Source organism: Tamandua tetradactyla, chromosome 26, assembly GCF_023851605.1.
Source record: "Tamandua tetradactyla isolate mTamTet1 chromosome 26, mTamTet1.pri, whole genome shotgun sequence".
Taxonomy (NCBI): domain Eukaryota; kingdom Metazoa; phylum Chordata; class Mammalia; order Pilosa; family Myrmecophagidae; genus Tamandua; species Tamandua tetradactyla.
The window spans coordinates 9,872,636-9,890,245 of NC_135352.1; the positions used below are offsets into that span (position 1 = coordinate 9,872,636).

At 38.1% G+C, this 17,610-nt stretch overlaps 2 protein-coding genes across 7 annotated transcripts in view; one reads left to right on the forward strand and one right to left on the reverse strand.

The window, feature by feature from the left end:
• The window catches only part of TTI2 (TELO2 interacting protein 2), a 14,764-nt gene extending 13,797 nt beyond the window's left edge, over nucleotides 1-967 (forward strand). For all 6 annotated transcript variants that reach the window (XM_077144423.1, XM_077144419.1, XM_077144420.1 and 3 more), the window contains exon 8: nucleotides 826-967. In XM_077144423.1, coding sequence (XP_077000538.1) covers nucleotides 826-930 — 105 coding nt within the window. In that variant the 3' untranslated portion in view covers nucleotides 931-967. The remainder of the gene's footprint in view (nucleotides 1-825) is intronic.
• Nucleotides 502-14,345, reverse strand: MAK16 (MAK16 homolog). The gene is made up of 10 exons (XM_077144425.1): nucleotides 13,936-14,345; nucleotides 10,762-10,811; nucleotides 10,564-10,673; nucleotides 10,404-10,468; nucleotides 8,442-8,593; nucleotides 7,297-7,351; nucleotides 3,930-4,004; nucleotides 3,119-3,235; nucleotides 2,558-2,623; nucleotides 502-2,398 (listed from the first exon to the last, which is right to left on the reverse strand). Exons 1-10 carry the CDS (start codon nucleotides 13,948-13,950, stop codon nucleotides 2,204-2,206), a joined length of 900 nt encoding a protein of 299 aa, XP_077000540.1. The 5' UTR covers nucleotides 13,951-14,345; the 3' UTR covers nucleotides 502-2,203.
• Nucleotides 14,346-17,610: the final 3,265 nt, after the last annotated feature.

The window sequence follows — 17,610 nt, forward strand, 5'->3', positions numbered from 1 at the left end:
TTTGTTCTTCACCTTTGAGCCTGTTAGTATTTAACAGAATTTGATAAAATGTAAATTTTCCTTCAGAGCTATTCAGAACAGATTAGACCAGAAGGCAAGATGATCAGATGTTTGAGGCTCAGATAAAATAGGCAGAAGCATCATAACCAAGTTTATAAAATTTTGAAGTTCTATTCTACTGTTCTGAATTTAATAAAAAGAAAAAAAAATGGCTATAAGCCTTCCATGGGTAATAATATAGGTAGAATAATTTAACAGATGGGACTTTTCAGACACCAGCAGTTTTTCAGTTTTTCTGGGGGCAGCATCTCTTATGTAGATGTACTTTCATACTCTTATTTACCGATGTGGGAATTCTTCCTTTAGTCCAATATTCAACAAAAATTAACTTCTCAAAGCCCATAATATATACTAGCAGATATTTAAACCGTTATCTTACCTCTTACTCCATACAGAAATCTCCCACTGAAAGTTATAAAGACAGCATGAAAAAAGACCATATCTATTTAGAGACACTGTAATTTATTGTTTTGTCAGTTTATTCAAATAATTTCATACAGGTTTTTAATCTCAGGTATTTTCAAGCCTAGATCCAGCCTAATTTGCCTAGATTGTTATGAAGTGCCTGCTTCTTGAGACAATGGGACATTCAAAGCACGTTGGTACAGATTTTAAAGCAATACATGTTCTGACTAGTCTGTGAACTGTCCCTGTAGTGTCATCCATCCTTTCCTCCTTTGAGTATGGTACGAATAAAGAAAAATCAAGGTAGAAGGGAAAGAATAACAACAAAAAAATCAAAGCCTGTTTGTTTTCATGTTTCAGGGACTCCTGGCGAAAAGTCTCCAAAGCTGCCAAGACAGCAGGGTGGTGAGCTGGATCAGCAGAGTGCAGCAGGCTTCCGAAGATGCGCCCTACGATAGGACTTAGTGTCTGCACTGTTTTCCCAAAGAGATTTTCTATCCCAGATTGTTTTCATGGAGTTATTAAAAAAAAAAAAAGGTATTTTTGTACTAAATATTGTTGGGTCTTCTTTTTCCTTCCTTCCTTTCACCCCCAGAGTAGGGTAGGGAAGACTAGAACAATTTTAAGCCCTGCCATTTTTCTTTCTTTTTTTTATTGTGAAAAATAACACATATACAAAAAAGCAATAAATTTCAAAACCCACTGCAACAATTAGTTATAAAACAGACTTAGAGTTGGGTTACAGTTCCACAACTTTCGGTTCTTTCTTCTAGCTCCTCCAAGACACTGGAAACTAAAAGATACATGTGTGTGATGATTCAGCAGTCATACTCATTTGTTAAATCATGTCTTCTCTGTTATAACTCCACCTTCTGCTTTGATCTTTCTCCCAATCTTCAGGGGTATTTGGGCTATGCCCATTCTAACTTTTTCATCTTGGCAAGGGCTGTTGATAATATGGGATAGGGGGATGGAACTAGCTAATGTTCTGGAGAGGCGGTCCCCACTGGGTTTCAGGACTTACCTGGCCTAGAAACCCAATTGGAGCTTGTAGGCTTCTGGAAAGTAATTACAGTGCATGGAACCTTTGTAAGATCTCAGATAAAGCCCTAGGTGTTCTAGGATTGGCAGGAATGGCTTTGGTTGGGGTTTGGCAAACCATGATAAGTAGCAATATCTAACTGAAACCTGCGTAACAAGCCCCTGGAACAGATTCTCTACTCCAGTTGAACTCTCTCTGCTACTGATACTTCTTTCCTCACTTTTGGTCAGGAAGGCATTTCAGATCTCACAGAGTCAGGATCAGGCTCATCTTTGGGAGTCATGTCCCACTTAGGGGGGAGGGTAATGATTTTACTTGCAGAGATAAGCCCTACCATTTCTAAATAAAAATTTAAGGGGTAAAACAAAGACACCAAAGAAACAGGGGCACAGAGCATTTAAGACTTAGAAATATTTGCAATCACAATCTCATTCCAGTCTCAGGAAATTGTTAAGTTTCTTGGGCTCTTGCTGTTACTTTAATATATAGGCTATAAAAATACTCTACTCAACTGAAGAATTTCCTCCACTCTCTCCTAGCTTTCTTGCCCACAGAAGTGGCATAAATATTGAAAACACAAATATTGTGTTAAATATAACATGAAACAGCAAATATTGAAGGTGTGTATCTGTATAAAATAAAAGAAAGGGAAAAGTTCAAAATGTTCAGGCCTATTTATAAATGGTAGAGGAGAAATCACGTGGTTTTGGCCTTGGCAACTGGCTCTGTCTCCTGTTCATACTCTATTTCTACATAGGCTCGTTTTCTCTGCAAAGGTCCTTTCACAGGTGCTTTGCCTTTGTGTTTGTCACTCAGGGCCTTTTCTTCTTCCTCACTGGACGATCTCTGATCCTGATCTTCATCACTGCTGACATCCAGTTTATCCATGTCCTAAAGAAGGGGAGGGGAAAGAATACTGGGTCAGTTCCCCAGATTTCTGTCATCAGCTTAAATTTAGAGCTGGAGTATGTATTTGCTTTTGTGCATGTTCAAAAACCCTATTTTTTTTCCTAAAGGCTAAAGAACTTTTTTTTTAACCCATAAAGTCACCTCAAAGTCACTTATGTCACTCTCGTCCACCTCATCATCTTCCACAAATTCTCTTTTTCCCACATCCTAAAATAAAACATAGCTGTTAGAGTCAAAATAGTAAAAATTCAGTTTAGACACCTAGTTTTACTCTTTAATAAATAAATGCATCAGTAACAATCACAATCAGTCCATTTACTAAGCAACCAAAATCTAGTTACTCCTGAAGCAGCAACTTCCTTAAGCAGCCATTTTCCCGTGTACATAGTAAGGGTAACTTCGGCAGTTTCCTTAATGGCATATTCTATCAGTTAATGAGGATTTTTTCATTTGCTGCCTTGCAGAAAAAAATGTTAGAATACCAATAAAAGAGATTAAACTGTTCATTGCATAAACAGTTCGATGGCTGAACCAAGAGAACAAAGCAGCCACTTCTGAACCAAAATTAATCTTATGACCAAAAAAAAAAAAAAGGCCAAATTATATTTGAGACTGAAGATGCTATTCTGTTGCTTGATTACATAAAAATACATCTAGTCCTGTAGGTTACTGTTTGACAAAGCAAAAACAAACAAGGCTTACTTCTTCATCATCCTCTTCATCATCCTTTTCCTCAGCGTCTGAAGAGTCACTCTCTGCCTCCTGCTGTTCCAGGGCCTTGTCGAAGGCATGAATGGGGAAGTTGTAGATGTCGCCATACTGAAGAGCATATACAGAGAATGGATATTACACTTAAAGGTCCACTGTCTGACAAGCATATTATTTTTCCCTAAGCAATCCAATGAGAATACTTAATTTGGTGAATAATTTCATTTCTGTACAATTTTCAAGTCTAGAATCGGCAGTGACTTAGCATTTATGTAATCGGTGATTAAGAACAAATAGGTAACTTCCATGGAGGATGAGACCACATCACTTAGAATTTTAGTCTATAAAAACCCATGAACTGGTGAAAAAATTTTGCTGACAAAGAGAATAATAAGGAAAAAAAATTTATTTAATGTTGATTCTTTTAAGGTATTACAAATGATACTAATTTTTTTTTTAAATAAAAATTCATTTCTTACTTTTCTAAGAACCTTAAAAACTAACAATATAAAACTAATGGCTTTTCTCCAGATCTGGCTTTGCTGTTTGGGAATGGGAATTAGGAAGAATGGTAGAAAGGGAAAGTCTCTTACACTGAACGCAATCTCAAGGGTAACTAAAACAGTTGGTATCAACTAAAATGAGGAAGCCAGGGCTTCTATGCTATTTGTTTCATTCCAGGGATAAAATTAGAGTACAGATCTTTCTAGCACAATTCAAAATAAAACACATTCCACAATATTTCCTAGCATGAAACCACCATCTTAAAAAAATAGTATTTGTATCCCAAAGCTCCTAGCCTCACCGTATCTTGTTTCAATCTCTCCAGTAATTCCTTTTCAATGGCGTTGTCCAGCCGAGCAGCTATCAATGCCTTTTCCTATAAGAAAAAAAAGAACAAATCCATTTACTTAGTATTATTTTTGAACCTGTATAAGTGGAAGAAACTAACAAGCATCCCCCTACTCAGTAATGCTAGGGCTTTTGCCTCTCCAACCAGGTAAGATTTCTTCCTCTGTCAAACCTTCTTGGGAACCTTTCTAATCTTAAGATTCTTATCATTTTGTAAGTAGCAAAAAAATATAAACACACATACACACAAAGCATACAGATCTACATACATTTAAGTATCTAAAAATTAATAAACCTGAACCCAGATTTTGCAGAAAATAAGAGAACAGGGACTTTCAACAATTTACACTTTCTGAGACCATGTTATAGTCTACTCATAGAGTACAAAGATCTCTTCCATGATCTCTCATAGGAAAGGACAGCAGGGCATCAACCTGTACCATGGCTCTCCTCCCCCAACCCAGAACATAAAACCTGACCTCAATCTACCTGACGAGTCTAAGATTTTTTATTAATTTGATGGTCAAAGTCATAGAGGGTCTTAAAAGTATTACACTGTGAAGTATAAATCACAGAACATTGGGTGACTGGCGCACAAGGACCATTTAAAAGACACTGATATTCTACACTGTTCTCTAAAGGGGGTGCTTACACTTCAAGGGTGAGCCACTGAAGTGTAGAGAGAAAAAATTTTAAAAAGTTTTTCCTTAAAAAAATTTGCTGTTACTAGTATTTATCATATAGACTGACATTAGTGCCCTGTGTTTCTGTAAAGTTAATAACTAGGGTCAGATACAGTAAGCAAGGTATCCTGAGGAAAAAGGAAGTTCTAACCGAGTTTGAAAGTGGTGGCCACACTCCTTTCTACAATGCATCATAACATGTAGTTGTTTATATTTCCCTGGCTATGTGGGTTTATAGATGACACTGAATAGTCTGCAATTAAGATATGTCAGAAAGGCATACTGGTTATCTAATGGTATAGTACTTACAGAGGTTGTAGAACTTAAAGATAAGCCATGCATTTTGTTTGTTTAGTTATAGAACATAGTTTACCATGGGTTATAATTTCACAATTTTAGGTTTTTACTTCTAGTTGCTCTAAAATACTGGAGACTAAAAGAGATATCAATTTAGTGATTCAGCATTCATATTCATTTTTAAATCCTATCTTCTCTGTATAACTCCATCATCACCTTTGATCTTTCCATCCCTCTCTTTAGGGGTGTCTGGGCTATGGCAATTCTAAATTTTTCACATTGGAAGGGTGTGTCACTAACGTGGGGTAGGGAGATGGAACTATCTGATGTTCTGGAGAGGCTAGGCTAGGTTTCAGGACTTATCTGGACTAGGGACCCATCTGGAGGTTGTAGGTTTCTGGAAAGTTACACTAGTGCCTAGAACCCTTGTGGAATCTTAAATATTGCCCTGGGTGTTCTTTAGGATTGGCTGGAATAGTCCTGGTTGGAGGTTGGCAGGTTATGATAGGTAGCAAGGTCTAACTGAAGCTTGATAAGAGCAACCTCCAGAGTAGCCTCTCGATTCTATTTGAACCGTCTCCACCACTGACAATCACGCTTTTCCCCCCCTTTTGGTCAGGATGGAATTGCTGATCCTACGGTGCCAGGTCTGGATCATCCCTGGGAGTCATCTCCCACGTACGTAGCCAGGGAGACTTTCACCCCGGATGTCATGTTCCATGTAGGGAGGAGGGCAATGATTTCACTTACAGAGTTGGGTTTAGAGAGACTGAGACCACAGCTGAGCATCAAAAGAGGTCCTCCAGAAGTAACTTTTAGGCATGAAGCCATGCACAAAAAACAAAACCGTTTCACATTTCCCAACCTTTTCTGAGATAACAAAGGGCTGTCAGTAGGATGTAACCTAGCAGAAATTTTAAAAAATAATTTTAACACTTAATCTGTTCCTTCAAGAGAAAGGAAACATTTTAACAGTGAGTTTGAGGAAGAAATTTTTTTTAATCTTGTTCTGTGGTTACAACATTTGAAAATTTCTATTGTCTTTTTATTTCTTTTTCTGAATTAATGCAAATGTTCTAAGAAATGATGAATATGCAAATAAGTGATATTGTGAATTACTGATTATGTATGTTGTTTTATTCTGTTTCTTTTTTAATTAATAAATACATTAAAAAAACTAATTTTCAATCCATTCAAAAATCTCTCAAATCTATATATTTTCAGAGAGCTACAAATTCATTTACTATAATTAGAACAATTTAATTTCTTCTGAAAGTTTTGCAAGAAAACCTGTTTGACAATTGGGGAAGATGAAAACTCACTAGGCTGGATTTGAGAGAAAAATTCCGCATTATTGGTGGAGGAAACATGAAAACTGAAGAGAGTGTACTTAATACAATCAACAACACATTTATGTATCTTTGAGATATCTGTAAATTACGACAGCGCTTAAAGACAAATGTATCCTTTATAAAGAACCAGACCTTTGTACTGCTACATCACAAATTATAATTTATATTATACAGATTAGTCCAAGCATACATATATCACTACATTTAAAAGCTCATTAAAGCTATTTCTAGATAGGATACGATTAATGATCAGGCAAATGCCTATTGGTAGAAAGGAGGTAAAAAACAAAGCAAATAGAAAGAATGACTGCAAATCTGAATTTGTCAGGAAAAGCTGTCTTCTGGGTCTTGAAGCATTTTCTATTTGAGTGAGGTGCTTGGGTAAAGTTGTAGAATAGGCAATTTTGGGGAAAAAGGTTAGAGATTCCTGACTAGTGCACATTTTCCATGAATAGCACAATGATTACCTTCACTATTCATTACTATAACAAAACTGCCTGTTTTACTTCTAAGAAACAAATAATCCCGGATCAAAGTAGAGTCCACAATTTTAAAATCCAAAAAGCTCAATTTAGTGGCAAATCATGACCTGAACTGATATGTGCCTATATAAAGACTTAAAAAAAATTCACCTAGTATGAAAATACTTCTATTTCATTGTAGAAACACTAGTGTGTTTGAATAGAGTGCTCAGGCTCTGCTGAGGATAACACTTATGCATACATGATGGACAACATCGAACTTCAGAATTTTGAAACATCTGACTTCAAGAATTTCAAATAAGGTGTTGGGGATTTTTGAAGTTTTCTTCCTGTTTTCCCATTGCCTATATTCCCAAGGTACCCATATTTTAACATGCACTGACCCATCAGGGCCTAAGCAGTTTACAAACAATGGTAACAGACTCTTTCTCATGAACCCTGCCTGCATAGCCTTCCCCAACCCCGATGAAAATATGGAAGTTATGAGTATTAGAACAGTAAGTTACCTCTCTCCTTTTTTCCCTCCGTTCCACCTTCTTACTCAAAGGAACAAGTTTTCTCCTATGGAAAGTAAAAACACAATGTCAGAAAATCTAAGCCCATGTGCTGTGTGTTCCTTTTAAAAGAAGAGAAGGGAAAGGATTGGAACTGGTTTTGTAGGACTCAGCTCAACACAAGATCAAATTACGTAAAAATTTCTAGAAATTAACACTATAGAAGCTCATTTTATGCATATTTTAATATTGCAGTGCTTGTTTTCCTTAAAGATTTTGAGATTTCTGAGGTCATCCATTATGTGAAAATTAATGCTTTAGTGAATTAAGAAAAGCAGAAATTGAGAAAAAGCAGTCTTCTACAGAAGACTGACAACTTTAGTATTTCCTGTAGGTCACAATGAAAAAAGGGTTAGAACCTAATGCTCTTTAAGAAGGTAGTCAATTAATTCTGTGGGATTTTATGTCACTTCTTAAAATTCATTTTCAGTGAACACAGAATGAAGTGCTTATGTTTCTGTTTCTTCACTTTTTCATGTCATTTTCACATCCTTAATTTTAAAATTCCCTCATGAGATTATAAAGAAATTTTCCAAAGTCAAATTTCAGGCAGGGAGTGGATAATCAAGTTGTAATACACTATTTTTAAAATCCTGCAAATCAAAGGGCACAAATTTTTTTTAAAACTTTGTTATTGTAAAAGAGTACAATCTTCTTTTTTTATATACATGGGCAGGTACCAGGAATCGAACCCAGGCCCTCTGGCATGGAGTGGATAATCAAATTGTAATACACTATTTTTAAAATCCTGCAAATCAAAGGGCACAAATTTTTTTAAAACTTTTTTATTGTAAAAGAGTACAATCTTCTTTTTTTATATACATGGGCAGGTACCAGGAATCGAACCCAGGCCCTCTGGCATGGCAGGCAAGTGTTCTTGCCTGCTGAGCCACCATGGCTCACCCAAAAGGGTACAATTTTCATCTGAGGTGAATGTTCTTCATAGCATGGTATGCCATGAAAGAGTGCACAAAGTTTAATTAAATAGAAAGCATTATTAGATGCTTCACAAATAATCTTTCAGCTTGATAACATGCTCCATGGAAAGAAAGACAAACATAAAAATCAAGAAATAAACGAACGGTCCAAATACTTACTGTCGCTTTAGTGTAAGTTTTCTAATCCGAATTAGGTACTGGGTAATCTTGGTGAATCTCTGTTTACATTTATGTCTAATAAAACGGGGCCAGTAAATTAGGTTTTCATCTATTTGTTCCAGTGCTTTCTCATAGTTTTTACTGAGCCGAACCTAACAAAAAGAAAAAGGAAGCTTAAAGGGCAAGGGTTAGTGATTTATTAGGGCTTTACTGTCAGCAAGACCTCATCAGGGACCTGATATCAGTGAAAGCTTCAGAAGTTTAATCTAGACATGATCAAGGAAGAAAGAAAAGCATGTGGCATTTTGCTCTTGCTCCATGGTCATAATATATATATATTTTTAATGCAATTTTATTGAGATATATTCACATACCATACAAACCATCTCACGTATACAATCACTGACTCATGGTATCGCCACATGATCAATTTCAGAACATTTTTAATACTGCAGAAAAGAAATGAAAATAAAAACAAAAACCCAAATCCTCCCATACCCCCTACCCAACATCTCCATTATTAACCCACAGTATTGGTAAAGTACATTTATTACTGCTGATGAAAGTTTTAAAATATTACTGTTAAATATAGTCTGTAGTTTGCACTAGGTCCATTTCTTCTGTATACCCCTCTATTATTATTATTATTATTATTATTATTATTATTATTATTATTTTTAACATGGGCAGGCACCGGGAATTGAACCCAGGTCCTCGGGCTTGGCAGGCAAGCATTCTTACCTGTTGAGCCACCGTGGCCCACCCTCTATTATTTTTTAAAATATTTTTATTGAGAAATATTCACACATATTATCTAACCATATTATACCATTAATGGCTCACAATATCATCACATAGTTGTGTATTCTTCACCATGATCATTTTTTAGAACATTTGCATCACCCCAGAAAAAGAAAAAATAACTCATAATCCCATACACCTTACCCCTCCTCATTGACTTATAGTATTTCAATCTACTCAATTTTTACCTTTTGTTTCCCTCTATTTACTCATTTTTTAATCTTTTTTTTTTACTCATCTGTTGATACCCTGCATAAAAGGAGCATCAGACACAAGGTTTTCACAATCCCAGTAACATTGTAAAAGCTATATACTTATACAGTCTTCTTCGAGAATCAAGGCTACTGGAACACAGCTCGATAGTTTCAGGTACTCTCCTCCAGCCACTTCAATACCATAGACTAAAAAGGGTTATCTATATAATGCAAAAGAATAACCAAGGATAACCTCTTGACTCTGAAATCTCTCAGCCACTGGGATTTCATTTTGTCTCATTTCTCTCTACCAGCTTTTGGTCAAGCAGTCTTTCTCATTCCCATGATGCTGAGTCCCAGTTCATTCCCAGGAGTCAGGTTCCATGTTGCCAGGGAGATCTGTCCCATGTAGGAGGGAGGGCAGTGAGTTCAACTGCCAGGTTGGCTTAGAGAGAGAGGCCACATCTGAGCAAAAAAAAGAGGTCCTCTGGAGGTGACTCTTAGGCATAATTATAAGTAGGCTTAGCTTCTCCTTTGTAGGAATAAGCTTCATAAGGGCGAGCCCCAAGATTGAGGGCTATTGAGAGCCTATTGAACTGGTTGTCCCACTGCTTGCAAGAATATCAGGAATTCCCTAGATGAGGAAGTTGAATATTACCCCTCTATTATTAATTCCTTATAATAGTGTCATACATTTGTCTATATCGTAAAAGAACTTTTTATTATTTGTACAGTTAATCATGGACATTGTCCACCAGAAGATTCACTGTGTTATGCATTTCCATGCTTTAACCTCCAACTTTCCTTTTGGTGGCATACATCTCTAAATTTCCCCTCTCTACCACATTACACACCATTCAGCACTATTAATTATTCTCACATTAACATGCTACCATCATCTGTCTCCACCTCCAAACCTTTAAGTTCACCGTAAACATTCCCATTAGTTTTATGTCTTAACTCTTACCCGTTCCCAGAGACGCCTAGGAAAAGCAGCTCGTTCTATAACCTTCATATACAAGTAGCACTGTCCTGCAGGAAAAATAAATACTTTTAATGTTATTTACAGAAAAACTAAAGCATATTCTTCTAAAAGCTGTTGAATAGTTCTCATGGGAGAGAGTTACCTTTTTCTTCTTTGATAGTGGCATACTGACTGTTTGCCAAGGGACAGGATGACCGATTACATAATCCAGTTAGGCTGTATTCATTTCTGCAAAAGCTCTGAGTCTTGGTTCTGGAGTACAAGGAATGAAGCAAAGATTATAAGATGGGTTACCAAGAGGAAAACTAAAAGAATCTTAGAGTTGTAAATTCAGACTTACCTTATTTTAAAGGAACAAAACTGTTTGTTTCCTAGTGTATCCCAGATAACCTAAAAAGGCAAAGAAAAAAGCCATTTCAATAGCTCTAACCCAAGAGATGGCATATTAATTCAAGAAAACAATGCCTTAGGGCAGTGCCCTGCTTTATTGAAGGGTCTTTGAGTAGGAAGAAATGCTTTGTAAAAAGCCTGACTTGTTTTCTCTTTTTTCTTTTATAGACGTAACAGATTCATACAGAAAAATTAACAATACAAATTAACAATAGCCATAGCTCACATTATCCAGAGCTAAAATTTCATTAGTATTTTATAAATATTTTTCCAGGGTGTTTTCTATACATGTATATATTCCACCAGCAGCAGTATGCCTATGTGCATATTTTAACAAAAATGTGATACCATACATTTTTTTTAACTTTTTTTGTTTACTTAATATGTTCATTATTAGACTGCATAGTACTTAGTAGATTTTTGCATACATATTCTATCATTTGGTTTCACTGAGGGCAAGGAATATCATCTATTGCTCTTTCACTGAATAATGAGCTCTATTCATTAAACATTTATTATGTACTTGATTTATATAAGGCATTGACATCCCAAAATCCTGGGCCCTCAAGTATTTGGTAAACGAAGGAAGGTATAATTCTTAAGGAGTTTATCTATCTAATTAGGGAAACAGATTTATAAATAGACAATCATAAAATAACAGTTTATGTGCCACAATAGTTTGTGTATAAAGAGTAGGTGAGCCTCTGAATAAGCTGCTTTCAGGATCTGGGAAAGGATTTAAAGATGCTAAAGGGGAAAACATGACATGTAAAAAAAAAAAGAACACATTTGGGGAATTTTAGAAGATGAATATTTGACGAGGGTTGGCAGGAAATATGTAAGAGGAAATAAAACTGAAAAGGTAAGAGCCAGATAATTAAAATCTTGTGTGCTAAGGAGTTAAAACTTTATGTTACAGCAATGGGGGAGCCCAATATCTATCTTTCCTGATTTTCCTGTTACTTTGAAAGTTCATGCTATTATAGGCAAATCCCACCACTTAAACTCTGCATCCCACTTCTGTAAATTTCTCACGGACTACACCATTTGTCATTTTCCCTTCTTTCTGCAACATCAAGAGGGTGGTAAATGACAGCTGGTGGATCAAATCCAGCCTGTGAGCTAACAATTTAGCTGTTAAGTTTTACTGGAGCAGCCAAGCCTTTTTTTTTTTTAACCTATTGTGTATGGATGCTTTCGAGCTACAATGGTAGAGACCATCTGGCCCCAAAGCCCAAAATACTGACTCAAGTCATTTACAGAATATTTGTTCGCTTCTGCTCTAAGGTAACTAGAGCATCACGAAAGAAAAGAAAAATCCTCCTTGATTCCAAATTCCCTTTAGTTATCGTCCCACTTTTCAACTTCTCATCACAGCATAACTTCTAAAGTAAGCTGTCTAAATGGGCTGTCTTTACTTTCTCACCCACAATAAAATTATTCAGCCCCCTCTAATCTGGCTTTTACAGACTGTCACCTGCTTGTTACAGTTCATTTGTGTCCTCCATATTGCCAAACCCAGCGTAATTATCAGAACTAATTTTATGCACAATCTTCACAATATTTGAGAAGGTCAACCACTCCTGTCTTCTGGGTTTTCATAAGCTCCTGTTTCCTTGTCCTGCCCACTGGATGTTCCTTCCCATTCTCTTTTGTTGGCTCCACTTCCCGCTCGGATTCTAAATGTTGGACTGTCTCAGGGCTGTACTTGATCCTGGGATCTTCTCTCTCTAGACTCTTTCTTGGTGGGTTCATTTAGCCTTGTGGCTTTAAATACCATCTCTAAGCTGATGGCTCCAAAATGTCATCTCCTGGTCAAACTTCTCTCCTGAGCACCAGACTTGTGTATGCATCCAGGTGCCTATGTGACATCTCCACTTGGATGTTTAAGACATTATAAACATTAACATATTCAAATAGAGCTCTCCATACCACACTCCTCAGAATCAATATCTGTTCCTTCTCCAGTTTCCTCCATCTCAGTAAATAAAACCAACATTTAACTATTTGCTCAAATTTTACCCCCCCCTTGATTTCCCCTTTTCTTCATTTAATCTATCACTGTTCTACTAGTTATAAAGACAAAGCTTCTCAAATGCACACACTCCTCTTCTCTATGGTTAGTTGAAGTTCTACTATATTTCACCAGTTCAACACAAAGCAATCAGAGACCTTTTCACAAACATAAATCATATGTCACTGCCCCTTAAAAACACTTCCTACAAAACTCCACATGAACTTCACGGGTATACTCACCCAACCTCATTACCTACCCGTCTTCCCCTTGAGTCCTATAGCTTGCCTCATCAGTGACCTAATTCTTTACCCATATCTCCAGATCTTTGTTCTTTACTGTTACTACTGCCCAAATAGATCGCTTTTCCGACCTCAGCTCAGATGTTACCATTCAGAGAAACCCTCCCTGATCAATCCTATCTGAAGTAGTCTCTACTTCATTACCCGTGGTCTTTTTTTCCTAGAACCTATCATGGAGTACAGTCGTTTCATTTATTTGCTCATTTGTCATATTATCTTTCCTACAAGAGTTCCACGAAAGCAGGGGCTTTCTTTCCGGCTGAACCACCAAATCCCCAGTAATTACCACAATGCCTACCCCAAAGAAAACACCTATTAAATATTTCTTCAGTAAATAATCAATCTAGGATGTCTCTGAAATTATGATTAGGCAGACAGTGGGGCAAACGTAAAGATAAATCTAACATTAAAAAAAACAGATTTAAAAGTAGCGTGCGAATGGGATGATGGGATCCTTAACTTTGACGTCTCAATTTCGCTGCACACCCCCACCCCCACGTCCGGAGGGACCACACAGACAACTACACGGCACCAAGCCCTTCTCTGCCCGGCACCAAGGCCTGGATACGTCGACCCGTGGACTGAAGTGGCGATATCCTGGCCCCTAGCCCAGACGGAGAGGCCGGAAGGCGATCCCCGGAGGAGACAAGTGAGAGCCCCACGCTCGACAACCCGAGTTCCGGAAACCTCCCGTCCGGAGCAGCACGAGGCGCAAAAGGCCACCTAAGAACAAGGCTTCTGAGTCTCCTAAAACGGCCGAGGTACCCTGTGTAAACTCGGGGTGGCAGAAGAACAAGGTGACACTCACGTCATCTGACTGCATGGTGTCCGCAGCTCAACACGCAGCGCAGGCCAGACCCGGAAGCACCTGGGCTTCCTCGAGACGTCACTTCCGGAGCACCCGGCGTCTCGCGAGAACTCCGGGATCCACGAGGCCACGCGGCGCCCTCTTACGGTCCGGCATACGCGTGCTCAGGTCCTGCCGCTTTAGGACCGTCAGAGCGCTCACTGCCGCTTACGTGTTGACCCCGCGCTCCCTGTGGGACCGTAGATCCTTCGATGGCCCTGCGGCGACCCTGCACTGGGCCCGAAGCCTGGGCGCCGAGGCTTGGGGAGTCGGGCGCGCCTTTGGAATGGCTCCCTAACCCGACCCTGCCGGGTAGCGAATTGGGGAAGGGGCGGGTCGGCGCTTACCCCGCAGGGTGGAGGAGCTGTGAATGTGCCTTACCTCTGGACGCCTCGGGACTGCACTGGTTTTACGGCTTTGCCGAGTCTAGGGAGCTCAGACCCCGCGAGCTCAGCGCGGTCCTAAAGACCTCCCGCCTCTTGCACTCAGAGACACTCAGGTTTGGGGCGCAGTGGTTACCGACTTTTGAGATTCATGGATCAAATAATATTTCAAAAAGAAATTGGAGGACTAACAGCTCATTTCAAACCTTTTATTGTGCCAGTATGTGTGTGTGTGTTTGGGACCTTTGCTAGCTTATTTTATAAAAGAAGGCCAGTTTGATACAGAAAGTAAGATGGGCAGAATCTCAGAATAAGGATGGGGCCTTAATTTAAGTGCATATCGCGTGATGAAATAACTCGGCATATCACAAGTAATGTTTTATTTTTGCTGCATGCAGGTGCAAATCACAAATCAAAACCACTCTTTAGAAAGCATTGGTTTAGCACGGGTTTTGCAGCCAAATGCAGGTTTTAAAAACCAACTGCCATTTTTTAAGTATCGTTGGGCAAGTCAGTTAACCTTTATCAACCCCATTTAAAAAACGTGAATATGGATGTCTGTTTATTAATGCATAGTTTAAATTGCTCCATAAAAAGCAGTTGTGATTGTTCTCACAAGATTCCTGCCCTGTACAAGGCTGCTTAGAGGAACATATACCATTTGTGCTACTTTTATTACTGGGGATGGGGTGGGTGGGGTGGGGAAAAGATCTGTGCAGTCACAGAGTTTATTTAGTAGTGGGGGAGACAGTAAGCAAATAGTAAAACGTGTGATAAAAAATTATATAGTTATATAGGGCGGGCCGCGGTGGCTCAGCGGGCAAGAGTGCTTGCCTGCCATGCCGGAGGACCTCGGTTCGATTCCCGGCCCCAGCCCATGTAAAAAACAAACAAACAAACAAAACATAATAAAATAAGAAAATGTTTAAAGATGTTTCCCTTTCTTCTTCCCTCCCTTCTCTGTCTTTCTCTCTTTCCTTCCCTTCCTCCCTTAAAAAAAAAAAAAAAAAAAATTATATAGTTATATAGATGATATCCTTTACCCGTTCTTAATGTTTTACAGCAGTGTGGTTTTTTGTAACGTGAGACTGCAGAACATTTCTCCTTTTGTTAGTCTATATGTGAAGGATTACAACACGAAAAGTTACTCTGCCATGTGAATGCCCAGAACTGCATTTTTTTGCAGATCTTGTGGTATTTGCCTCTCTAGTGTGATGTATAAAGGCGTAATTAAGACGTGTTAATCTAATCAAGTTTGCCGTTAGTTGTGCGTTAGCAGTATAAAAGCTAATATATACTATGTGGTCTTGCAACAATTTTAAAGCCTCTGCATAATTGATTTAAGATTTTAAAGCCTCTGCATAATTGATTTAAGAAATGCATGACCCTTGTTTTTAATAGATTTTTAAAATTATAAATTTAGGTTTTACACATAGATCTTTGTATGTATGCTTTGACATAGCAAGGCCAAAAATAACTTTCTGGTTTTTTTTTTCTTCTGTATAAGTGGAAAGGGCATTTTTCACTAAAACGGAAGTGGGCTAACCAATACTTTCAAAAGAACTTCATCATTTGAAAATGATAATAATTAAGGGCCAGTGAATAACTGGCCCTTAATTATGGTGACAGTTCCTTATTGGTGTGTGTAAGATTACTCTAGCAACTATTGCAGTGTAACAATTGAATGATTTCTCCCCACTCCCTCAACACTCCGTCACCCAGACAATTTACAGTTCTATTAATGGTGAGGTTGATAAAGTATTACTGACAAAAAACTAAGATAAAAAAAAATGAAATTATTTAGTATGGCCATCTTACATGCTTATATCTCCTATAAGAAAGTTAAATATTCTAGCAGCGGTGTAATGAAAAGTTACATCTTACTGTTGATGTGCGTATGCTGTGGTATAGAGATGTTATTTTGTTGTCACAGCACTATAATGAAATACATAAATAAAAATTTAAATTCAAAATATGTATATATAGTTAGATGAATAGGGACGGGGATGCTCTTTTCAGGGTGATCAGAGAAGGGCTTTAACGGAATGAGTGTTCAGTGACTGGCAAGGGGAAAGTGTAGCCTGCAGGGTGGTGACCAAGGGGGAGAGGTAGGAAATAAGACTGGAGAGGAAACGGGTCAAATCATATGCGGTTGTATCCAACCTTGACCTCACAGTAAAATCAACTGTAGGCTTTAAAAACCTGATATCCAAGCATTACTAATTTTATACCTTCTTAAGTGATTCTAATGTGCAAGGCAAGGTTAGACCCACAGGTGTAAATGATCTGATTGTTCTGTGGACTACATAGGAACAAGAGTCAGCTCAAGAAGTTAAATTAGGCGGATGTTGCTGTTGTCCACCAAGAGATAATAGTGGCTTGGACCCAGATAGTTGACAGAGGGAGAGAGAGTTAGAAGTGGTAGGAGTCAGGAAACATTTCTAAGGTATGGTTCACAAGTTTGTGGATGGGTTGAATGTGAGAGGAGGGAGAAGTTAAGCATGCCTCCACCATTTGGGACCTGAGCAGGTAGGTGACTAGAGTGCTCCTGGGAAGGGTGCAGATTTGATCTGAGAGGAGGCATCAAGAGGTTAGTCTTGGATCTGTTAAGTTTAAGATGCCTGTTGGACATCCAAGTGGAAATGCCAGAATGGCACTTTGAAATACAACTCTGGACTTCAGGGAAGAAATTGCACATTAGATGTACACTGGGGAGTTAGTCTTTAAAACCATGGACATGGGAGAGATTGTGTAGGCCTATGATACTGAAATTTTTTGCTAGAGTACTCCTTAATTGGGAAAAACTGTGCTCCATTATACATTATTAAATTGATACCTAAAATTTTTCATCACAAAACATAGTTCATATGATAAAATTTCCATTTTATAAATATTGATATTAAAAAAATTTGTTAGTCCTGAAACCCAGAGAGGCCAGCCTTTCCAGAACTTAAACTAGTTCCATCTCCTTAACCCCTATTATCGATAGCCCTTTCCAACATGAAAGTTAGAATGTGTAATGCCTAAATACCCCTAAAAGATTGGGAAAAAGATCAAAGGTCAAATTGGAGTTTTAACAGAGAAGATAGGATTTCGCCAGTGAGTATGACTGCTGAATCATTATATTGATAATTCTTTTAGTCTCCACTGTTTTGGAGCAGCTAGAAGGAAAAAACTAAAAGTGTGGAACTAACCCATCCCAAACTCTGAAATCTGTTCTGTAACCAATTGTTGCGGTGCACTTTAAAATTTA

Excerpts from the sequence above, each read along its gene's own strand:
- MAK16 (XM_077144425.1), bottom strand. Across the intron at positions 7,352-8,441 it reads AAACTTACACTAAAGCGACA|GAGAAAACTTGTTCCTTTGA; the intron begins GTAAGTATTTGG and ends TACTTTCCATAG. Across the intron at positions 3,236-3,929 it reads AGAGATTGAAACAAGATACG|TATGGCGACATCTACAACTT; the intron begins GTGAGGCTAGGA and ends TATGCTCTTCAG.